This window comes from Plectrocnemia conspersa, unplaced genomic scaffold, assembly GCF_051122295.1.
Source record: "Plectrocnemia conspersa isolate PC_06_02 unplaced genomic scaffold, ASM5112229v1 ptg000014l, whole genome shotgun sequence".
NCBI classification, from domain to species: domain Eukaryota; kingdom Metazoa; phylum Arthropoda; class Insecta; order Trichoptera; family Polycentropodidae; genus Plectrocnemia; species Plectrocnemia conspersa.
In genome coordinates this window covers 619,462-645,504 of record NW_028277178.1, presented here as the reverse complement: position 1 = coordinate 645,504, position 26,043 = coordinate 619,462, and the positions used below count along the sequence as shown (strand labels likewise).

At 29.2% G+C, this 26,043-nt stretch overlaps 2 protein-coding genes across 3 annotated transcripts; one reads left to right on the top strand and one right to left on the bottom strand.

Moving 5' to 3' along the window:
* Positions 1-11,471: 11,471 nt before the first annotated feature.
* On the bottom strand, positions 11,472-14,898 carry mldr (mitochondrial ribonuclease P catalytic subunit). Its single transcript, XM_088204897.1, has 5 exons — positions 14,724-14,898; positions 13,828-14,647; positions 13,380-13,766; positions 11,727-11,919; positions 11,472-11,648 (listed from the first exon to the last, which is right to left on the bottom strand). Exons 1-5 carry the CDS (start codon positions 14,812-14,814, stop codon positions 11,499-11,501), a joined length of 1,641 nt encoding a protein of 546 aa, XP_088061023.1. The 5' UTR covers positions 14,815-14,898; the 3' UTR covers positions 11,472-11,498.
* A 1,506-nt stretch (positions 14,899-16,404) lies between these two features.
* Positions 16,405-24,655, top strand: LOC148225911 (apolipoprotein D-like). Of its 2 annotated transcripts, XM_088204135.1 has the most exons (5): positions 16,425-16,720; positions 20,816-21,085; positions 23,883-24,010; positions 24,080-24,264; positions 24,331-24,655. In XM_088204135.1, the coding sequence occupies exons 2-5, from the start codon at positions 20,969-20,971 to the stop codon at positions 24,468-24,470; spliced, it is 570 nt and encodes a 189-aa protein (XP_088060261.1). In that variant the 5' UTR covers positions 16,425-16,720; positions 20,816-20,968; the 3' UTR covers positions 24,471-24,655. The 2 variants fall into 2 exon arrangements, 1 of the variants encoding a protein (XP_088060261.1); XR_015812301.1 differs by lacking the exon at positions 20,816-21,085 and having other exon boundaries at positions 16,405-16,720.
* Positions 24,656-26,043: the final 1,388 nt, after the last annotated feature.

Genomic DNA, 26,043 nt, shown 5'->3' with positions numbered 1-26,043 from the left:
TTGTCGAATATATTTTGCTTTTAATACCAACTGCTTTATATTATTCTGTATTTTTAAGTAAAAAATGGTGTAAGTATAAGAAATGCAAGTGTAAATTACTAATACAATTGTCAAATATTTTCGAATATGTATCTTTAAATTTAAAATATCAAATATCCGTTTATATCAATATGCTTTTAATTTAAAACGTGACAATTTTATGAACAGACTTTTTTTTTAAATACATTGACGTATTCTTAATTTTACAAAATGTGTATATTGACCATCTATGATCGGAATTTTCACTGTGCGCAATTTTCTTTGGCGCAATAATCGATAGTTATCGTGACCAGATATCAACATGAAACTTTTTCTAAAAAGTATTTGGTAGTTTTTATTATTAAAATGTCAGAACATTTTTCATATTTTTTTTTATTAAAATAATATTTAAAATCCAATATATACACAATATACATGTTTTTTATTTTATAGTAAAATAAATCATAAAAATAATATTAATAATTTATTTAAGTGTTGAACACTGATAAAACTACAAAATCTATAAAAAGTATAGGGAAAGAGCAGTTGAAATCAGCATGTAATTTATATTACTGCATTTTTCTTACAAAGTGTCAATTGCAGATGATTCAAAGTGTATAGACAATATAATTAAACTATAAACTATGAGTGTGCCAGTAAGTGTTTGGTTATATTAATAATATATCACGGTTATTCTAACAAAATTACTATTGACTTTCTAGGAGCAAATATTAAAAGACAAACAGCGGTGATTTGGCAATTAAAGGTATACATACCAAAGTTATTTAAACATATTACAATGCTAGTAACAATGAAAAATCTCGTATTAGTGTAAACAAAAAGTTACATTTTACTCACTATATAGTATCGTTTACAGTTAATTTTCAGAAGCAATGATAGATCTAATAACATTTACGTATGGCAAACAATTAAAATATGACATATTGCGACAATTTTGAAGAAGGTGAAGAGATGCCAATCTACGTGTTTAATCCTCTACGGTAACTTCCGTCAATTTTGTTCTTCGGTTATCATTTAAATTTAATTTATGGATTATATTAGTAGTAATAATGTGTTCAATGTTTAATTATTTATCAGAAGCAATGATGGAATAATTTTATGACCTATATGGCTACAACGCAGAATTGGTATATATAAACAAAGCAAGTATTATCTTTTTATAAAGAACATACTACATAAGTTTGATAAAACTGAATATCTTGAATTTGGCTATTCCGAAAGAGGAATGATGGCACAGAAAAAAATTGAATAAATACCATTACGTATACATATTTTGCCACATCGGAATTAAAAATAATCCACTCTTAGATATTTTGGCTATCGATTATTCCAGGTATGCAATCACATATTTATAATCATTGTAAAATGTCGTCTATTAGATAACATCCAATTATATATATATAGCGTTCCCACTACGACAGCGCCGATTTGATCGATATTAACATTCAATCCTCATACATACTAAGGATATATTACGCGTTCACGTTTAAAACATACTTGGTGTATTTTGAATTCTTAAAATCTAACGTATATGTGCATTAAATCGGAAGCAATGATAATGTTTATGTAATATAAATGAAAAACTTACTTTTCTGCCTCAGAGCCTAGCGACGGGAATTCAAAATTTGAAGATTTCATTACGAAGATCGTTTTATGATTGTTTATCTAATTTAATCAATGTATTCTTCTTATCCTAAATACATTATGTATATATTTAATTTTCATAGTTATAACACGCCTAGTTAATTTGCAATCATATTATTTTTAAAAGGAAAAACTCACTTTTCGGCCTCGGAGCCCGTCGCCAGGAATTCAAATTTTGAAGATTTCATTACGAATATTGTTTTATGATTGTTTATCTAGTTTAATCAATGTATTTTTCTAATCCTCAACACTATGTATATATTTAATTTTCATAGTTATAACACACCTAGTTAATTTGCAATCTGATTATTTATATTCAGTCAAATCACGAATTAATAAAAATTATTGTCGGGTAGCAAAATTTTATTATTAAATAATAATTATTTAAAACTGTTGCCAAGGTTCTGTCGGCCATCTAGTTTTATATTTGAATGCTTATTTTTCTTTGGTCGAAACAACAGAACGCATTACCGGTGCCTCGGAAAGCAATGAAGCAAATTAAATTTTTATTTTTATTATTATTTAATATTAAAATTAAATATATTTCCTTTGTTTACGTGTATTTTTATACACCGTTCATACAAAGCGATACGATTTACAGAGTAGGGAATTGAACGGAGAATATTGCATTTTAAGTTATGCGCGTCCGGAAGCGACGGCTTAGAACAATTATATATAAGATTATTTATTATTTAAACGTAGGTTTTAAGATTCGGTTTAATTCCCTAAATATACTGTGCTTATTTGAATAATATAATTTTTTTTTCCTATGTTCAATTATGCATCCATCGTGTATAATTTAACGCTTCACCAAAACCGCATTGCTCACATAACCTCGATTTGTTTGTATCGCATTACATCGCTCTTCAATTTCGTTATAACATAATCGCATCGGATCATTGTCTTATCTTTATTTTATCAGACGTAAAATTTAAAAGCTGGGAAAGCGTACAATAGTCACGTAAACGCCATCCCTAGATGTACGTGACAAGAATCAAAAATAAAAAGAGCCCATTTTTCAACGTTTAATTGCGCTCGCTTTGAGCGTCGTAGTATTATTACAACAAAATTACATAGTTTCGTCTTAATCGATTTTGCTCTTGAGAACAATTTCTAATAATAAAGAAAACGATAAAAAATTGTTCGTAAGCGGCGACATCTTCTTTTTATTTCATTCTTTGACAAACTCTCTTCTCCGGCGATTGTTATCTATTTTTGTAAAACGTGTTTTAAAGTACTATAATAAGAAGCAATCAAAAATTTACTGAATCTAGTTAATACCTGTTCAATTAGATTTAAAAAGTTGCGGGTGAACTACAAAATTAAAACTGTATTTTCTATTATTTAGACAACATTGTTAGAATATTTTTTCTGGAGAACGACCGCAAATGTATTTTTCATTTTTATATGTTTAGCTGAAATCGAAACTTATCTGAGTTCGTTTCAAATACAAAATATTTTGAATATATGCATATAATATACATGAACTTTTGAACAGACGTGCTATGAATAAAATGTGTTTCGCATGACTAACTATTAGGTTGTACAAAAAATCGTGCTGTTTTTATGCTTTATTTGCCAAATTTTTTTTTTGTTTATGCTTTATTTGTGTCATATATAAATTAATAGGTCTTGCTACAACAATCTCTATTTACTTTCTTTGTTGTTTATAAATAATTGCATTTCACCCTAAAATTAAATAATAGTAAAAAAAGTACTTTGCTAAACAAAGTGAAAGAACGTTTAGAAACTCTTATCCAAGATAAATACTGTTAATGAATTTTCAATCATCTGAATTCAATGAGGAAAGTCTAGATTCTAGAAGTTAATCCTCATAACAGAAACTGATAGATCGTCGCTTGTGCCTCTTTGCTCGACAACTTCTCACGCTCGCTCAACATCGATCATTATTTTTTTTATTCGTGACAGGAGATAAAAAATAAGGTTTGATTAGTAAATCGGCACACAAAACAATATTTTTATCCCCACTCTGTATTTGGTGGAGTAACATATTCGGAACTTATTGAAAAATACCGCACAGAAACAGCCGAGTTATACCGTCAACAACTTCGATGACTATCAGAAATAGTTCACCAAAGACGACCATATTATTGATATGAGATAAACATACGATTGGCCAATGAGAAGCTATGTTAAAGTTACCCATACGGTGTACAAATCTGAACATTCCGGTGATGTATACTCACTGCACAAATGTATATAAATTAATGTTATAAAATTGTAAAAACTATAATATTCCGCATATAATATTTATAGAAATATTCACATAATCAAATGACATGTATACTTATTTATTTATTTTATTTATTTATAATGTATATATTTATATATATACGAACCAAATATTATCAAAAGGACGGAATAGCGTAGTCCGTAACGTCTCAGACTAGTAACTCTGAGGTTGCGGGTACGAGTCCCGGCCGGCGGCGGCACTCGAGTTTTTATTTGTAAAAAATGCGCTATTATTATAAAAAGAAACCGGACCCAGCTGTAGTGACATCTATTGACTATAAATTGAACCCAATAAAATTAATTTTCGATCGCTTGACCAAAGCTTACGATAATTTATAGGCTAAAATATTTCACTTGAACAATAAACAATGTGGGGGTCGATTTGTTTAATCACAAGCTAGGCGGCACTCTAGCAACACTGGTGTAGCAGCAGTGAAGGCAACACTTCGCCCCTCTCTGGCGACAACAACATGAGTACGACGACCGGCGGCGTCTCGTCCGTCGATTTTATTCACAGCATTTAATAATAATTATCTTTAAACTGAAATATATACTAATGCATCGCCCCAAGCTGCGCCTAATTGCTATATGTCACCATTTATCTGGCAAAACTACATAAAGAAAACTATTATTGATGTTAAGCGCTGGTACGCGTTAAGAAAATGGCGTTATACGAGTCTCAGCTCTCAGCAATGGCATATATTTGTCTAAAACCGCACCATGCAAAGTACTGAAAGTAAATCAGTACGACGTATATTCGCCCCAGTTTTCAAACCCTTGAGAATTGGAAGGGATGTCCAATGTATCTTCCAGTGCTCGATCTTTTGATCAATGTCGATGATTCGGGGTGGAACCAGACTCTTCCTTATTGTCAAATACAAATCTTATAAGATTTTTAGCGGTGTAACGCATATTCTAAGTCGGTGAAATTGTTGTTTAATACATAATGCCTTGAAATTCTGGAATGGAGGTGAAAGTTTATCATGTGACTAAATTTATAAGTATATATTTACGCTCTTGCGGCTCCATAAACTGTTTTGCATACTCTTCTAGAAGCGGAAACCTGCTTAACGGGACGACGGCTGACATCTGGGGTCAGGAAAGCGAGTGAATTAAACACTCTTCTTGACGCGATCTAGCGCCTTCTCTTCATCCAGTCTGGCGACGAAGGCATGGCTGGGTAAGATGCTGATGACTCGAATCTATGTAACAGTCTTAAATCACTACATAATTCTGTAAAGCGTTAGTTTTGAGTGCGAAGTGCGAGATTATGAGCACAACACGCGTGAAAACCACTGACAGACTATAAATAAAATACCTAGTAATGATAAATTATGCAATCTATAAAAAAAACTGTATTTTGTAAAATTTTACAAATAATTCCAGGCAAATAAAATAAAACAGCAATTTTCAATTAAAACGTCTAAAATATTATCAAAATCCACCTAAATTCGCAACGTCGTAATTCTATGAAAAGTGGATCTAAAGATAATTTGTACCTGTGCAACGCATTCCATAGCGTTATTTACCGACCCTGTGCCTTTGTTCAGGCAGTACAGTTTTTCTGTTTTTATTTAATTATGGGTCCGCTCAGATACGCGATTGTTTGAATAGCGCCAACGAGAAAATACTTTGTTTTAGAAAGTACCATGATACAAAAAAACAATTATTTTTTAAGCTTTTAGTGAGTGGTGACAATTATAGAATAAGATTAAAGAATATTAAGAAACTAACACCAAACATAAATCGTATCCAACTTTTTTAAAAAACATATCAACAATATTAAATAATATATAGTAATTAATATTATTGCTGGCCTCAAAAGATATGCAAGCAAGATATTAATTAAGCTTTAGCTTGCAGGTTTTTTGAATACGACTATAATGTAAATAAAATAATACATTTCATAATAATACATTTTGTACAAAGGTTCATTTAAACTAAAATTTTATAATAAAATTAAGTGAAAATATTATTTTTGTATTAAAATATGTAATTATTTACAATAAAATGTATAATTGGCAAAAAGATTTGTATTGGCTTACTTGAATTATATGAAGTAAAAAGATTATTTTTACTATTTTGTGCATTCAATTTTCTTCCTCTCACTTAAATGAAAAAAACAATGGCCACCTTATTGCCTTATTAGAACCAAATTGCAAAGGTCGTATTGTTATTACTGATTAGAAAATTTGTTAGTTGTCAAAAATAAACGTCGATAATACAGCCGTCCGTTTAGCCGACGCCTCGCCGGCGCCAAACATGGCGGCTTTGAAAACACTCGTTTTAAAGTTCATTATTAAAACGTCACAATTTGCCAATTGCGCAACACTTACACACGGTTTAAGCGTTTAAGCATTTAAGCGCATGTCACAGCAATTTGCAATTTGCTTTCTACCGATCGATTATGCGCGACCGGTTTGCTATCTTTGTTTTTAACAAAACGTGACGTCAGCGCAATTTACCGTCAGGTGAAGGTTGAGGTCTGCGTCCGAACAAAAAAACACCTAATGGACCGCCAAAATAAAACTGTAACAATGACCACTTTCGCCGCGTTCGTATCTTCAGGCGGACATAACAACATATACTCCGGCCATTGCCATCGCGACCACTTTTTTCTATAGCTTTTTTTGCGTTTATTTATTTAAAAGAGGGGGGACATTTTATTGAATAACTTTAGAAAGGACGACTTTGGGCAATACCAATAATATTCAAATAGACTTTCGTTCTCGTTAATGGTGAGTATACTATTATTTTTCTTTTAAATGGAAATTAATTTGGCATATCATCATTAAGAAAAAAAATTATGTAAGCAAATTTAATAATTTTTAAACAAAAATTGTTTCCAAAACAACATATACACAATTTGTTCGTATGCATCGTTATATGTTCCTTAAAGAAACTAAATAAATTGCAAATAAATGTTAAACGCAGATTTTACTACAATGATATCACAATAATAGTGAAAGATTTTTATGTTTATATATGGCGCCAAAAAGAAGATATTGTTGCAAGTAGCAATAAGTCATTTTATGTAGTATTGCAATTTGCAATAGTGCATAAAATGACCTAGCAATAATTAACACTTTTGTTAACTTCTAATATTACGTTTTTACACTGGGAAATCACATGCAAGTCGTAAGCCACCGGTGTACACATTTTGTAAATATTAAATTGCTTTTAAAGTATGCTATTTACTGTAAAGATGGTAACTACGAATATTTAAGGTGACCATATTTTGAAAATATCAAAAGAAGAGAAATTGCTACGGTAGTTAAAAAAGGTAATTTTAAAAAAAAATGTTTATTTAGTGATATTTGTTCAAGGAGGATAATAATCCTCCTTAACTGAGGACGTCTGGTCACCTTATAATACTGAGCATAAACAATGTATTATGTAATTCATTAATACTTATAGATAGTAATCTGAAAAGGCTCGGCAGCCGGGCTGAATTTAAACCTACAATGAGATCAATACTATTTTTATTTTTAATACATACTTACAGTTTTCTTCTGCATTTTCTAATTGTAAAGTTTATTGTGTATGCTCCTACACTTAGTTAATATGTCCAAACGCCCTTCTCAAAAATGTGGTCCTCTTTGTACAAAAATGAACAAAAAGACCTTTTTGAGCTCCTGTAGCAATTTCTTTTCCTCAAAATTTTTTCGGAGATGGCCTTTGAACGAAATTTTCGAAATGACATCTTTTAGCCCTCGCGACAATCTATCCTCCTTTATCCTCCACGGATAAAAAATTCCGAAATGCTCCTTTTTAACTCCCGCAGCAATAATGACCTTTTTATTTTTAGTATCCTTCTTTGAAATTTTCAAAATTTGGTCACCTTAACTTAGTATCGATAAGTCATTATACCTGCTATATATATATATATATATATATATATATATATATATATATATATATATATATATATATATATATATATATATATATATATATATATATATATATATATATATATATATATATATATATATATATATATATATATATATATATATATATATATATATATATATATATATATATATATATATATATATATATATATATATATATATATATATATATATCTAGAAAGGCATGCCCAACGTTGTATATTATTTAATTAAGCGCAGCATGATTTAATTTTGTTTTTACATTTTTTGCTGCACTGAAATTACGACACTGGTATGAGTGAAACTGCTAAAGCTCAATTGAAAAAATAGTGTCCAACTTCTCTGAATAAGTGGCAATCAGCTTTTGATAACACCTTTCAATGATATTAAATGATGAAATGACATTATGTGGCACATCACAAATCTCTCTGTTTGTAATTTGTCCATCTTTCCTCATACGTCTTTTTTTTCATCTTGGTTTTCAAAGGTCTCCGATACAATTGCTCCGATGAGTTTAAATTGTCTCCTAATCAACCTGTGATGAATTATCTGACGCTTTTTTGTATAGTACGAACTTACTAAAAATGTTCAGTATTCTAAAACAAAAAACGAATTAAATAGATCAATAATAAAAATAGAATTATGCGCTGTAGATAAGGATTTAATACGCAAAATAAGTTCATAGAAAATTTTAAATGTTATTAAAAATTGGAAAAATAAAAACTATAAGATATACGAGCAAAATCTTCATTGACACACGTGTACTCCAGAAATCAACTCAATACACACTTCATGAGCAGTGGAAAAGGTTCCAGATATAGGTCAAGTTCAAGAGTAAGCTGAAGCAATGTATGATTAGAAATATTTCAAAAAAATGTTTATTCTGAACCGCGTAAAAGTGAAACCATGTGAAACGAAGGAAGTAATTTATATCATTCTTTACTACTAAATGTAACACATATTTAATTACCGCGCGAATCCATTAACTATAAAATGTCATTATTTTTTCTATATTAAGTCAAACGAAATATTTTGTTAGAAATAATATGAACGCTTTATGGTTTGTTAGAATTTCGGTGTTTCGCCGTGACTTAAAAATATAATAGATATCTTTACCGGTCATTGATATTAAGATAGTAATGGCGCACTTTTATAGTTTATTCAAAGTATTGATCGAAATACATTCAAACCGAATTTTGGTCAATAGGAGAGCACAAAAACAATTATCACTTTTCAGAAGTCAAAAATTCACGTCAAAAGCAATAAAATCGGGTCGGCACCGTCACAGTATGATATGATTTTATTGCTCTTGCCGTGAATTTTTGTCTTCTGTGAAGTGATAATTGTTTTTTGCGCTCTTCTATTGGTCAAAATTCAGTTTTTATGTACTTCTTAAAAATTGTAATATACTATCGTCGCCATCGTAGTAGAAATGATGGAGCGTTCCCACTACGACGACACGAGTTTTTTACTTCTGAGAAGTGATAGTTGTTTTTGCGTTTTCCTATTGAACAAATTTCGGTTTGAATATACTTCAATCAATAATTAAAATAATAATATAAAATCGCGCCATTTAGAGGCTAAAGACAATGTGGGGGCCCATTTATTTATGTTTTATTATGGCCAAAACTTGGCGGCACTTTGGTAACACTGACGTAACGTACGCATTTTTTTCTCTTGGCGACTTTGGAGGGCTCGCACAGCCGGTGTGTGCCTCGTGCACAGTACATTCCAAAATGTAACTAAAAATCTCAGCAAAAGTACTACTGCAGCGGCTCAATCTGTGTCTAATTGCCACCCGTCACTATCCGTCGCCAAAACATTTCAATAATTCCAGTTCTGCAATGAAATGTACTAAATCATCACCTAATTTATTGTTTTTTTCTCTTTTGCTTAAATTGTAAATTATTTTTTCCCCGTAACTACAAACATTTTGTACACATGAACATGATTATAATCCAGTAACATTTATATTACATATAGTTGATATATCTGTAAAATAAATAAAACCTGTGATGACATTTCTTTTATAGCCTCTTCATATCTTTTAAATTGATCTCATATAGTACACATTTGGTTGGTCAATAATCCACACATTTTTTTAAGTTTACATCTTCATATTATAGAATTTGACTTACTCTATAAACAAATTTGCAAAATCTCATTCTAAAAATTCAATATAAACGCATTTAAATTCTTGCATTTCATTTGCTTCTATTCTAGTATCTCACTTTTATAAAAACATTCCGTGGACCATGTGGCAGTTAAGCGTATAATTAACCTCTATTGTTACTATATTATTATAATTAAAGGAATTTAGGGAACAGTATCTTGTAATTTTCTACTGTTATATACATTAAGGTTTATAGCTAGAGATTAATCTTATACATTACCAAGGGATAGGCTTACCATATTTATGAAACTAAACTGGAACAGCTGACAAAAAGTAAATTTCTCGGAAATTATGTGAAACAGGGACAGATGGTATATGAAACCGGGACGTATGGTAAATCTATTAAGTGGATAAAATTAAAAATGGGGAACAATTTAAATGAGCAAATTAAGTAATTGTTTTGTTTGTGCATCACTTTTGGACAGATTATGTGCGAGCTAGCAAACACTAATCAGAACAGCAACAAATCCTTCTCTGAAGATTTACCTCACATAAATGCCCAAATAATTCATTTAATGGTACAAAATATTTATTTAAATATCTTTTAAAATGTTGCGCCATCAATTTATGCACATGAAGCAATAAAGAAAAGATTCAAACTAAATTTTATCAAACACACAAATGTTCTTTTAATATGCTTTTTATCAGGGCTGTGGAGTCGGAGTCGGAGTTGGAGTCGTGGAGTCGTGGTGTTTTGGCCGGAGTTGGAGTCGGAGTCGTGAAAAATGAGTGACTCCGACCATTTTTTTAAATTATGAAATTTATGAATTTTTAATTGCGTAATAATGAATGTGTATAGCGTATGAAAATTAAACGTGTAGAAGAACACCAAAAATACCTGATAAAACTAAACTTTTTTGAGTCGGAGTTGAAATCGGAGTCGGAGTCGGAGTGGAGTCGTGTTGTTAGTAAATATCGGAATCGGAGTCGGAGTCGTGTTTTGTTTAACGACTCCACAGCCCTGCTTTTTATAATTGTCCAATTATTTACATTGTAATAATTCCGTTTATTCAAGATTAATTATTACTGAAAAGATTCTTACAAATGTAAATTCTCATAAATATTCTACATCCATTTTCTAATTTTTTATAATATTATAATTAACGCAGAATTTATTTGAGATGTTTATTATTGCATATATTAATTAAAAATCTTAGCGTAATCGTAAAAACGCGTGAAAAATAATTAGTCAAAAATATGCAATATCATTTTAACATGCATACGTTGTGCTGCTTTCCAGATTCATCTTACAAAGTAGAAATTTCACATGCCCATGTTTACATTTGAGACTTTGGTAAATGATCTACTTTCATATATTATTGACACTCTACTTATTTTTGCCATAGAACAGTGCATTTCAAAGTTTTCAGTGAATATAATAGCTCAAATGACACTTGATTTGATTTTTATTTTATGTATTAAACAATATATAATTCAAATAAAATATATTGAATTAAAAATTAAAAAACTGATAAAAATATTTTTTATTCATATTATGCTTTAAGCGGTGGTTCCAAGCACAACCACTCAACATCGTTAAAATAATTGAACGGGCCATGTTCACGAGAAGTTTTAGCTTTTCTGTAGGGAATGTGCCAAATATTCCCATGTTTTTGCGGCAACAAGGTATGATGTATCGGCCACTAAAAATAACACAAACGTTTTAATATGATATTTATTAGAACTATATTAACAGAAAGAATGATTTAAATTAACTATACCTTTATTTCAACTTTCCCGTATCTGTTGATATTCGTCACAATGCACTGATGAGATATTTGCCATCTGTTGAATAAAAGCTGCAGTTCTGGAGTTTCCAGTAAAAAGCTATGCGACTTCATCAAATCTCGTGAGACAAATTTTGTGTGGGGAGAACTCATAGCTGAGTATAACAAAAACGGATCATCGGATGACCTAAAATATTTCAAGACAATTAGTAGTATAAGTTATTTAAATATAGATATGAATTGTTTATATTAGACTATAAGGCCGGTTTCACATGTGCCGGATGGATACGCCCAGGACTAAAGGATCTATTCTGAGACCTGCACTCCTCCATATTGTTTTAAAATCGCAATTAATTAAAAAATTGAAAAAAATCCTAGCTGCTTTAAGAAAAATTCTAGAGAAAAAAAAAGGAGATCAAAAGCGTTCTATAATAGAAATTTAAATAAAAAAATATTTAAATCGTTGCGACAATATTTGGCTCAAGGACTTGTTAAAAGCTTATAAAACTAATTGCTTTATTTGTAACTTAAGGATTTTTTTTTTTATTTTTTTTTTCAATTCAATGTGATTGGAGTCGATATCTAGCAAGCATGGTGCAAATCACTTTTTTCACAAACAAATACGCTACTAGAATTATTCAATTTTTTGCAAAGGATACTTATTAGAATTTTACATAATTAGATTCAGCGAGGGTGCTAAAAATCAAAAAAAGTTTGGAGCCACTGTGTTAAATAATTTTAAATAGAATGCAAAAAAAATGTCGGTACCAAATACAGAGGAATCATTGCCAATTTTATCGATTTTAAAATCATTGTACGTAGATTCAATAAATTGTATTTTATGGGTAAATTATAAACATATAGTGCATGGTGATGCATAAATGCATCAAAAAATATATTAATTTATTTTTATTTGTCTTTAATTTAAATAATTAATAAACCAGAAAAAAAATATTTTTATTTAGTAGATAATCATGCACTGTAGGGTAAATATTTTAAGACCACCCATAATCGTTGTTGAAAGTGAACTAGTGGTCTAGTCAGTGACTAATGAACTTTGTTTTTTTTTAATTTCAGAAGCAGGTACCAAAACCCCAGATTACACTTTTCATAGATTGAGGACATCGCCAATTTTACCGATTTCAATTCTCGTTACACCGTTATACACACCCAAATAATCTGATAAGATCTGTATTATATGGTAACAAACAGTCTGTTTCCACCCGAATAATCGCATTAGCCAGACGATCGAAAATTGTAAGGGACAAAATTAAGAAAATTAAAATGTGTGAGTTTTAATACAATGTGTTACTCGGAACGATTTTTGTACTTAGAAAGATAAAATAATAAAATAGAAGAACTTTGTCGAACGACAGCAGCATTTCTATCACTTCATATGTAATTTTAAAATATCCAAAAAAAATTTAATATCATGAAATTATTATCAAAAATAATAAAGTACCTTGGCTAATTTCCTAGACTTTTTTTGCTGTTGAAATCTTACATTTAATTACTTGTTTATTATATCAGTCATCGTGTTTTGTACGTTTTAGAATATTATTATAAGATTAATATTCTAGTTTATTTAATATTTATTAAAAAACAATACTTTCTGTGTAAATTTACGTATGAATCGTTATTACTTACAAATTTTCTGTTAAAAACACATAGGTGTTATCGTTGAAGTAATTCATACATTCCCGTGACCATTTGTTCATGTGCTTTTTGCCGAGAATTAGTATTTTCTTGTAATGGGGCAGTAAGGTTTTGACGAGGTGTAATACGTTTTCAACATTTGCACCGAAGGTTCCGCCCTTCTTAGTATAAGCGACGTTCAGAGCGTCCACGACTATGTCGAAAGGACTATTTCTATTTAAGAAATTTAAAAAAGCGTTCAATTCAAGTGGTGACGTTTTTAGAAACGGGTTTTTCCCGACGAGAGATTTAGTAAAGAACTCGCTGCTTAGTTCTTTAAATTCACTATCCGTCAATGAATTTTGCTCCAATTTATTTTTACAGTTGTAACATTTAGATCTGAAACAAACAATAATATTTTAATAAAACTTCCGATTTAGTTATGAAATGTAATAATCACCTCTCATCGATGGTGACGACCGTCGATTTCCACAACAGATTACAGTGCAAAGTATCGTAAATAGTCTGGACCACCACCTCATCCAACATTATGTTATTAGCGCGCGAAAAATATAAAAGTCTTTCTAAATTATGTAGTAATTTTCTTCCCTTGTATTTTTTAACACAAGCTTTTATCCAACTTAAAGAAACATAAGCGCTAGGTAACTTATGATCTTTTAATATCTCGTCCATCAAACTCCATCCTAGTTCGTGTTCGTCATTACTGAATGCAGCTATTATGATCGCATTGTACGAAATAATATTGGGATGCAAGCTAGATCTGTACTTTTCCAAAATGTCGGCATAATCCTTCCATTTTGGAGTGGTCGTTATAGCGTTTATATAACTCTCCAAAGTATTAAAATCTAGCAAGGTGAATCTTTTCTGTATATGATTGTGTATTTCGTACAAATATGTCAAATCGGCGTCAACCAAATTATTATTAAATCCAAGCGTTCCATAAAATTTGAGCAACTTCCCAATTAAACCAATGTTTATATTATCGATGGGTCGAAGCCTTAAATGCTCGATGAACTTCCTACACTCGTCGCTCATCAACTGATTCATCAAGTGCTGTACAATGATCGCTTCCACGTTCGCATCGGTAATATTGTTTGAACTTTTTTTACATTCATCTTTTATGAACTGCCAATCTACTTTTGCATCTTTCAAAACAGGCGTAAGAAAATCCAAAGACCAAGGTTCATAAGATAGCAATTCACTATGATGTTTAAACCGTTGACTAATTTTCGACGTCGCCGTCGGTGGTATTAGGAGACCTAAAAATCAACATATAATCAGATAAACTAGTATTTCTCAAATTTTCAAATGCGAAAAGATAATAAATTGTCACACGTTTTGCGTTTCTATTTGAGATTCCCGAAGCACTCCTCAAATGATAACATATTGTATTAAACTTTAAGAGTACGCGTCTGCTTAAATGCATCTTTAGAACATTTATTTTAATTTAATTTATTGTATAGTCTGACGTTTAAATCACGAGCGGCATTACTTTGAAGGTTATGTGCTTATGTTGCCATAGAAAATTTTTACAAACGTCAAATATCTATACATATTTACTTAATGTTTTATTTGGTATTAATATTAGACTAACTATAATTATACTTTAAATATACATAATAACGTATATAAACATCAGGTTTAATAATTTTAACTATATATCGGGGTAATATCGAACACACAGAAGTCTACTCGGAAGCGTCGAGACGAAGAACTAAATAAATGGAAATTATATTACTAATATTACTAAAATAACTTTAATTGTAAATTGCTATGTTAAATTCAAAATCAAGTATTTTCAATAGCATAGGTATTAAATAATAACCCATGGGTTATTATTAAAAAGTGTCGAACTTGGTTATTCTCGAGTTATTTGAGCGATCGTAGACAGTTTATAACCTATGGCGGCCAATTGTCGAAAGAATATTTTACCCCTTCGAGGGTTTCTCAAGGGTTCAATCTGGGCCTTCCGCTCTTTATGTTATTTATTAATGACATAAATACGACAGTTACAAATTTAACTTTTCTTCTGTACGCAGATGATTTCCAATTGTAAATGAAATTCTTATAGAATCACCGTATTGTGAATATTCCCCACCAGCAACTCAAATAAGTACTTTACCGTGTATACTAGTCGACGCTACTCGAGCGAATCGTATCTCAGCATACCTTGTAGGAATTTTGTAGAAAATAAAAATGTATCTGAAAAACCTTTTTTTCTACTAAAAGGGAGTCAGTTGTATTATTTGGTAACTAAGCCAGAGAAGTGTATTTTAAGGAATTAAGCAAATACACAAGGTAAACAGTACCCTCAAGCTCCTTAATTTCGATAATGTAATTATTATTACATATTAATTATTCTTCTGAAAATCTTTTCAGTTTTCCCCCTTCAGACCCTCGCTTCGAAAGACCAGTGAAACACTCATATGACTATTTAAATCCTTCTTTATTTTATCTTTTTGCAAATTTAACAATAATTAGACACGGAAGTGCTCAGTTTAGTTTAAGCATTTTGGTCCTAATATGTTTCAAATAAATTAGACCAATAAGTATAGAAATACTAAATATAATTATTATTAATTAATTAATTACCCAAATTAATTTTTGTACTAATTATTAAATATGGATAAAAAGATAAAAAGTGAAATTATATATGACAAATCATATTGCATTTGAATGACAATTCAAATCTGAGATAAAATATATTTAAATATTAAAAATAATTATAAAACAATATTCATATTAAAATTATTTTAGTTAAAAATGTATTATTATAAGAGCTCTGATAATATTCATAAAAAAATCAACAATAGTAAACACAGACGAAATGAACTTATTAGTAAATTATTAAGCTATATTCAAGGTTGTCTCGAGGTAGGTCGACTTTTTTTACAGAATAATGTAAAAAATATTTGTTGACTTTTCATTGTTAAAATAAATACCTATGATATGAATGGAAGTTTTAAATAATAAAGGTGTCCCAAAATTAACGCAAGATTTGAATTTGCCGTCATTTGTGCAATAAATGTTGGCAGCCCTGAAAAATAAATTTGACAGCTGAGAGTTTAGGGTTAGTAAAAATGGAGCGTTACACGATACAAGAACGTGTTATCATTATTGAGCAATATCTGAAAAATAATGAAAGTTTGGCGGCCGCAATTCGAAAATTGAATACAAAATATGGTCGGAATAGTGTTTTAAGTTCGTCAACTGCGAAGAGATGAATTGCAAACTGGATCATTTGGAGACGCTAAACACACCGGTCGTCCAAAAACAAGCCGTTCAAATGTCAATATTGTTGGTGAAAATCCCGGAACATCAATTCTTTACAGGTAAACTCACAAAAGATCTGTATCTCCATGTTTACAAAGCTAAATTAATTTCGTTCGTTAATTTTGGGACACCTATATAATACTCATAGACAGCAATGTTATTAGATACAAGGCAGTGTGAATCTTTAATTACATTAGGAACATAAATCAGAAAATTGAGTTTTTATGGAACAATTACCGACTGAATAATTTTAAGATGAGATTATTTACAAAATGGAAAAAAATCCTCATAATATAAATAAACTAATTTCTAATGAAAATGTATTAAGTGAAGGTTCAAACAATAACATTTTAAAAACGATAAAGTAAAACATTAGTTAAATCGGTATTTCTAAACATCCAAAGATTCAAAAGCCATCAAGTGGATAACTGTCTCTTGTAATTATCGGACATCTATCTTCCTAAAGAGTTATTCTTTCACAATTAGCCCTAAATAAGCCTTCGCTCCTATTTGCTCGAGATTCCTCAAATGTCCAATATAAAGGATGTTACACTTAGTCACATCAATCATCAAACGAATTCCACAATTTAGTATAATAATATTAATTCAAAATAGTTAATATTGTCTGAAAGAATTTTTAGGCTTTCAATACTTAATATTAAAGTATTTCTTCTAGCTTAGACGAGTCAGGTTCACTGTTTTATTGATAAGCCACTAAATGCATTTGAGTACAAATAATATTATTATTTATGTAGTTTCAAGGAAAATTTCAGTCCATCTTAGGTCTAGGTTTTATTATCAATAAATATTTTTACAAAATAACATAATTGCTTTAATATTTTTAGTTAAGCACTTGAAAAAATGTATTCTATATCTTCTACCGAATTCTTAATGACGTAAAAAATCGATTCATGGTTGGTCCTGACTTCCGCCACCGCCACTATTAACACAGATTATGAAGATCAAGCGAAATAGCCCCGGGTTTTTTTAAGAGCTATAGAAGTATTAGATAACTCTCAGAATAAATATATTCAATAACAAATTTATGGTTAAAAAATCAGATAAAAAATGGCGACTTTTTCAAAAAAAAGTTTCGAAGCATTTCCTGTCATAAAAAATAATTTTTATTGCGTTTTTTTTTTGTAAGGCTGTATACGCCCAAATCTTAATTAATTTTGCTAGAATATATTTACGACTTTTTTCTCTTTTCTCGGAATATGCACCGCATATTTCGGATCTGCAAAAGTTACTTCCTCGTTTTTGCCAGTCAAATTGCACTGTTGACAGATCTTTGTACTATAACGTCATAGATGTCAAATGGATCAGCTTTTAGTTCATTTATAATTTTCACCGATTTTTCATGTCGATGAAGCATTCTTCGATTATCACTTACTATTCGATTCAATATGACTCTTTTCTTTAGATATATTACATTAGAAATGCAATTGAATAAATGATGTACTATTTTACTTTCTGAACCTAATGTTTTACTTAAGTAGTTTTGCAAAAGAAGATAATTTAAAATAGTAAGCCAAGAATTAGGACCGTTGTAATCTAGAATTTATAATGATTTAGAATTACAAAAAAATATTTTTAATGACATATAATAGTCTCTTTTAAGAGCTTCCATCATCGTTTGTCTTCACCTGTTGCACTACTTGAAGATTATCTATGTGCAATTAAGATATGAGAGTAGACAGTAATATCACAATTCGCATGTACATATGCTATGGTGACCATTCGTTACCGATCACGTATTAATAGTAATGGATTACTTTAATTTTCAGGATTCAGATGAGACTGGGCTAAAGAGTAGGAACTGACTGCTAGTAGGGATACAAACTTGTTTTAAACAGAGGGAAAAAATTCTCGCTGCACGACCAATTTTTTTTTTTTATATGAGACTAATGAGTAAAACATATAATTCATACACATTGTTCTTTTAATAGTCGAAATAGTCAAAATTTGAATGATCTTTTTAGTATACTCGAAAAGTATGTTTTTATTTCCTTAATAATATGCTAGGATCTACTGTGGCAAAATTTTTTTTAAATCTATAAATAATGCTGAAGTTTTATTTTTTTGTTCCAATTAAGATAAAATGTGTATTAAATTCATCGGCTATTTTTTTATCTGTAGATAAATCTCCATTAATATTTAAAATAACTTTTTTCTCATTTTTATTTTTATTTTATAGAGTATTTTTGATAATTGTTGTATTCTTTTTTCATATTTTAATTTGGTTATTATTAGCATCAGTACACTTTTTATTATAGTAATCTACCTTAATTTTTCTCCGATAAGCAGTTACAGCATTTTTTTGCTAGGTTTGTTTTCTGGGATAAGATAATACTAGGTTCTAGCTTCCATTTTTAATGACTATTTATATTTTTAATCAATACTATTTCATCTTTAATGCCCAGAGTATACTTTTATCGTATCGTATTTATCAAGAACGATTCATCCAAAGTAGGTTTAGTTTTGATTAAATACATATTTTCAGTTAAATATAGTAGTTACTAATTACCAACCAAAATGCTACTAAGCTAGTAGTTCTTACTTGCGTATATATTAGCATAAAATATATATAAAAAAAACAATCGAATAATAATGCATTGCCAACAGGGGCGTTATTTATATTCGGCTTTTATATTTTTTTTATATCAAATCAGAGCCTCTAAACATTTCTTTATAAAATTAATAGTAACTATTTTTGTTATGATCATTTATTTCGTATTCGTTCATTTATTAGTAACATTTTCTATTAAATAATTTATATTAAAATGAATGTTTTTTATTTCTTATTTCTTTAGTTATATATGTAAATATATAACTAACTGAGCTGCCTCAAAATAGTGAAAGTTCGACCACCGTACATGTACAGTGTTAATGAAATCGAAATAAGAATTTAAAAAAGCTGAAATGACGTCCCTGATTTTAAACCAGAAATTCTCTGGTTATCCCTCAGAGAATATTTTAAAAAACAGTCTCTAATCTGTTCTGAAAATATTTTTTTAAATATATTATTTCAGTAAAATCATATCGGAATACATTTTCATTGGTTAAAATATAATTTGTCTGGCAAGTGTTAATTAAATTTTTTTCAGATATAGTAATATATGTTTTAATTTTACATACTTCATTATTTATTTTCATGCTATGTATAACTGTTACAGTGAATGTGTATTTTTCAGTTAAGTTATACTTTTACTAGTGACGTCCAAATACGTTTTCACCAGTAGATACGTATTTCTATTAGCAAAAATTGAATTTAACTGCTGGTCTAAAATGTCTATGAAACTCAAATTGACAGTTGCGATATGTCTATTTGCTGTTCTAACCCAAAAATAACCTAATTATAGTTTTAGAACTGTAAAGTTAAAAATACAAACTTAGCCAACTCATCTCTCTGGGGAAAATAAGGAGAATAAAAAGTAAAGACAGACGTCGTCGCATCTCGTATATTGCTCTATAGTTTGTCTGCACTTTGATATTACATTATCTTTTATAAAAATAAATTTAACTTGTTTGTTCGTAAATATACTAGTTTGTTTAAACACTTTCGTTTAAACCCAAAGCGTGCTAGTACATGAAAAAATGAAATGGAAGATATCGGCCCCGTCCTACTGCGACGGCGCCGACACGATTTTATTGCTTTTGGCGTAGATTTTTGACTTCTGAGAAGTGATAATTATTTTTTGTGCTCTTCTATTGGTCAAAATTCAGTTTTGATGTACTGCTTTTAAATCATAAAATGATCGCGTGGAGCCCAATGCGGTTGCCTCGCTCGCTTGCAATTATTTGGTCGCAAGATCTCTCTTGTGACGTTGTTCGAACGTTCGTTAGATGAAATCAAAATTATAACAAGTGATTGAAACCCCTAAATGATAAAAAGCATTCCATTTCTCTGGTTGTACAAATTTAATATTTTTTTTTAACAATATATATTGAGTACCAGATTTTTTGAAAACCTGGTCACCATTAATATATACAAGTTTTTTTAGTCCGGTGAGGATAATTTGTTGTTTTTCAAGATAATAAATATTATATTAGAATAAAAATTCAATTACATCATGTGGAATTGAGGGTTTGATGTAAAAAGTCGCAAATATATTCTGTCTAAATTAATTAAACTTTACGCATTTCCTGTCTAGAAAAAATAATTGCAAATTCTATTGAACCGACTAAAAAACGCATAATCAAATGTGTATAAAACCATGCGAATTGCGATGTTATTTACACTTCTCCCGACTGTCAACTAGCAACATACGAAATTCACCAAAATCAACAAAGTGAATTACACAAGAATGATCTCCAAGTATTGGTGCCTTCTTGCATTACTTGCTTTTGTAGCAGATGCTCAAAAACCTGGTTATGGCTATTGCCCTTCAGCAAAACCAAAATCGCCATTCAATGCAAACGCTGTAAGAATTTTTATTATTTATAATATAATTTAATTATGTATAACCTAAGTTTTAAAAGTAATTATACTGCTGAAATCTTTAACCAGACTATTCTGTTAAAGACCTTTTATTTTATACAAATTCATTGATCAATCAATATCAATCAGATATGTCTGATTCTATCTCTAAAACACCTAAATTATTTATACTATAAACCATTTGAGTTAAATGAGCACAAATTTCGGAAAAGTATTGTTAAAATTTTGCTTCATTTATTTAATTGCATTATTTAACTTTCACTAAAACATAACTAATATAATTAAATAAAATGCATTTTAAACATAATTTCTCTATATATTTCATTTATGTAAACTCATTAAACTAATAGAATATAATATCTGTTTATATCAATCAAATTCTGAGATAATACTCTGCCTTAATAAAGAATGACACTTAATAAAGCATTTTAAGTGCAGTAACTTTTACCCTAATATATTTTTATATGTCATTCATAAAAATTGCAATGGCTAAATTAAATTAAATATTTCAATCAATTATGAATTTTTAAACTAAGCTCTTATTTTGACTTAATATAGTTTAATAAAATTATCATCTGGGCTTATATTGTGAAAAATATTTATTTAACTTATAATATCTTTATACATGTTATTAAATGAATAAATTAAACACTAAATACTAAAAAAATAATGCTAACATACGCACCTTCTTTCAATATTTTTTGTTATACACAGTGTTTCTAAAGTAACTAAATAATAAAAATTATAAAAAAACATTTCTTAAATATTAAAATAAAATAAATATAGGTTGATTGTTGTTTCAAAAATAGGTACATTTTCAAATAAACCAGTATTTTTATACTTTACAACTTAAAATCATTGTTTTATAAAATGGGTTGTTATTAAAATGTTGGAAAATTATTTAGTTTATATTTTTATTCAAAATATACATTTTTTAGTTTTTTACAATGAAGATGTTTTTGTGTAGTTAATTTTAAAACTACACCAAAACTTTTCTGTCATGTTAGAAATGCAATAGTGGATAAAAGCATCTAAATAAATTCTTGAATGTATAACATAAACTCAAATGTTTTTATCAGATTTTATCGGTAAAATAAGAATGTAAATAAATGATTTATATAATCCTTTCACAGATTCATGAAACATAAAAATGTTTTATTCTTTTCTTGGTGTAACCTTCAATAAAAATAAAATACCAGCAAACCAACATATCCAAATGTCCTTTGGGTGCTAAACAACGATATATCGTATCATTTATGGCGAAAATATGTTAGCTTTGTAGTTTAACACACGTTTTCGTAAATATTACATTTAACTTTCGTATAAAAATTCAGTTAAAATATTTTTCACATAATGATTAAACATATATTAATCTTTCTTTAACAAAGAGTGTATATTCGTTTACTATGTATGTTAAAACATAATTTATATTTTCCATATTTTTGTGAGCAATTCCTGTCTACTATAAATTTATCGCCTTTTTATGGTTAATTATATGTATACGGACGGAAAAGCGCGAATTCGGTAACGTCCAGATTAGTAATTCTAAAGTTGCGGGTTCGAGCCCTGGCAGCGGTCCTGAAATTTATATTTTTAAAAAAATGCGCGATTATTAAAACCGTGCCCAGCTGCAAAGTGACATCTATTGATTATAAATAATAATACACATTAATTTATAATTATTAATTTCCAGACTTTCAGTTTGGTGGTTAATACTTACATGTGTGTATTTATTATGTTTGGTTTACCCCCATTGTAACGCATTGGGCTTACGCCTGTCAGTATACAAATATATATTTAAAAAAAAAAAAAAAACTTTTTGAAAACTACTAATGTACATTATGTATTTAAGTAATTTATATTTCTTAATAACCTTTAACACGCGGAACAAAAAGAAAACAGTGTGTCAGCTAAGAGGGGTACAAATTGACCCCATACAGATTTTAGTATTAACAAAATAAATCAATCTTAATATTGTTCCGAATCATATTTTTAACTTTTTTTATAAGCATTCATACTAATTTTCAATAAATTAAACACTATCAGGCATTAAAATAAATTTATTTATTGCAAATCGTTAGCCTAATGCGTTATAACGGGGCAAACACAGAAAACTATCAAGTAAGTAATGAGACGGCAAACTAAAATAAAAGTTTCCAAATCAATGACATATATTTGATTATAGCTTAAAATCAATAGATGTCACTATGCACGGCCTAGCTCGATTTTAATTATTTATCCGTGAGAATAAGAAAATCAATGAAAACTTAATATGTGATGATCGATCAAATTTATACGTATAAAAAAATAACTAATTCCGATCTCCCACACACGATATAAAATAAAAAAGTCTATATGGGATGTGAACCCTGGTGTTTTGGATATGAATCACTCACTTATCTGTCGTGCTAAATATATTATTCAATAGTAATACGTTTTTTAATTTAAATTTTATTTTATTTTAAATATCGTTTTTCCGCAATAAAGAAAATATAATAGGAACCTCCCCCGTATATTTATTTTGCAACTTATATAACACACTTTTTATAAAAATAAAAATAATTACAACTCATTATCGTTTTAATATTTCTATTAATTATATATTAATAATTGGTATGTTTACGATGATTACTAAAATTGCTAACTCTAAATTATTTAATCCATAAACGAATGGTTAATATTATGATTGGGGTCAATTTGTACCCCGTTCCGAAACTGTAAGGTTAAATTAATCTTTGTATTGCTAGAATTTACATCTAATACAATATTATTTACTGTAGTTTCTAGGAAAATGGTACGAGAATTCAAAATATATGAATCCTTACCAATTAACGGACATGTGCACTACAGTTACCTACACAAATAACTCTAATGTTTACAATATGACTTACGTGAAGCAGACTTTGACGTAAATATTATATCATATGACTATAGCACACCTATATAACATTTTTAATGAAATTTGATCTTATTTCAGGAAGGGCAACACATCGTCGTATTCTATTGTAGTCACTATACCTAATTTGAACGTTGGAATAATCAATGGGCCATATGCTTACACATATAAAGGCAAAGGGGGTAATTTAATGGTATTGGACACTGATTACAATAATTGGGCTCTGCTTTATTATTGTTATGACATCCTAGGATTCAAGCGTTATGGTAATATCTTCCATTCAATACTTAATATATATTTTATTACAAATATTAATAATTTTTTTCTTTTAGAATATGCATGGTTCTTGACTCGAGGCAAGTGGCTAAAAAACCCACCAAATGTAACTGATATTGCGCTACAGCGTGGTGTTACACTCAACTCTGCATTGATGATCCAAACCAACCAATGGACGTGCAGTCTATTCCATTAATTGCTTGCTACCCTTCGACTGACTGTGATTTTCGCCCCTATTGACTAAAAATTTAGATTGATTGTGTAGATGTTTTTAGATAAATCAATACACATTAATTGTATTGGTAGTTGTGTAAAAAAATGTAAATTGTAAAAAAAAAACATTGTGGTTTGAAATGTTAAAATAAAGCTCGTACGAACAAACATTTTCAAAAATTTACTAATAAAGCAATAAAAATGTATATAACTTAAATTTTCATCTTCAAAAATGTTAAAGATTATTATTGCTTTATGGTTGAATTTTAGTCTACTTAATATCAACCCTTTATAGCTATGCTTTGGAACTGCCGATCCACAAAAAGTTTATATTCAAGGGGGGGATTTGCCCTCACCCCCTTGAATATGGTCAAAAAATGCATGTCATTTAATTAAATTCTATGAATCTTAATGAAATTCTAATATTAAAAAAGCTAGAAAAAGCTAAAATGACGTTTCTGATTCTAAACCAGAAATACTCGGGTTATCCCTCAAAGAAAATCTAAAAAAACAGTCCCAAATCTATCCCGAAAATATTTTTAAATATATCATTTCAGTGAAATCATATCGGAATACATTTTATCCGGTATATTCATATTCTTACCAGTGAAAATATCATTTATCTGACAGGTGCTAATAAACTTATACGATTTCAACTTCATATATATAACAGTAACATATAAATACTTATCATTATTTATCTACAAACGATGTATAAATGTTACAGTGAATGTGTATTTCTCAGTTAACCTATATACAATTTCACTAGTGAAATCCAAATACATTTTAACCGGTAGATACTTCAATATTTCTACTAGTGAAAATATAATTAAACTGATACTGAAATTATATGTTGCTCTAAAATGTCTATTAAACTCAATTTGACAGTTGCGAAACACATCAATTTTCTGTTCAAACCCAAACCTAATCTACACGAATTAGCCAAACCCAACTTGACCTAATAAAAGTTCGACGACTAATTATATTTTTATTGTATTTTATCATTTTCATTTTTTTTAAATATCGGTTTGCGCAATAAATGAAAGATAATACGAGCCTCCATCTTACATTTATTTTGCAACTTACATAACACGTAACTCATTTGTGTTTTAATATTGCTTTTAATTAGATAATAATATTTGGTATGTTTTTAATTAGATAATAATATTTGGTATGTTTTTAATTACATAAGAATATTTGGACTTGTTTTAATGAAAGTTCTAAAATTAATTATAGTTTTAGAATTTACACTAGGTCAAGCCCAAAATGCAAACTTAGCAAATTCATCTCTCAGAGGAAAATAAGCAGAAAAAGAAGTACAGACATACGTTGCGTCTCACACATTGCTCCATAGTTCGTCTGCACCTCAATATTTCACAATGTTTTAAAAGTATGATGGCCATCCTAACCGATATTACTACGGACTTCTGATAAAAAAATATTGGTAAGAAACAAAAAGACGGAATAAAGATAAATTACTGACCTTAAAAATCAACAGTTATAATAATAGAATGTGATGTTTTATTTTGTAAAAAGAATAGTTTTCTTAGTTGTTC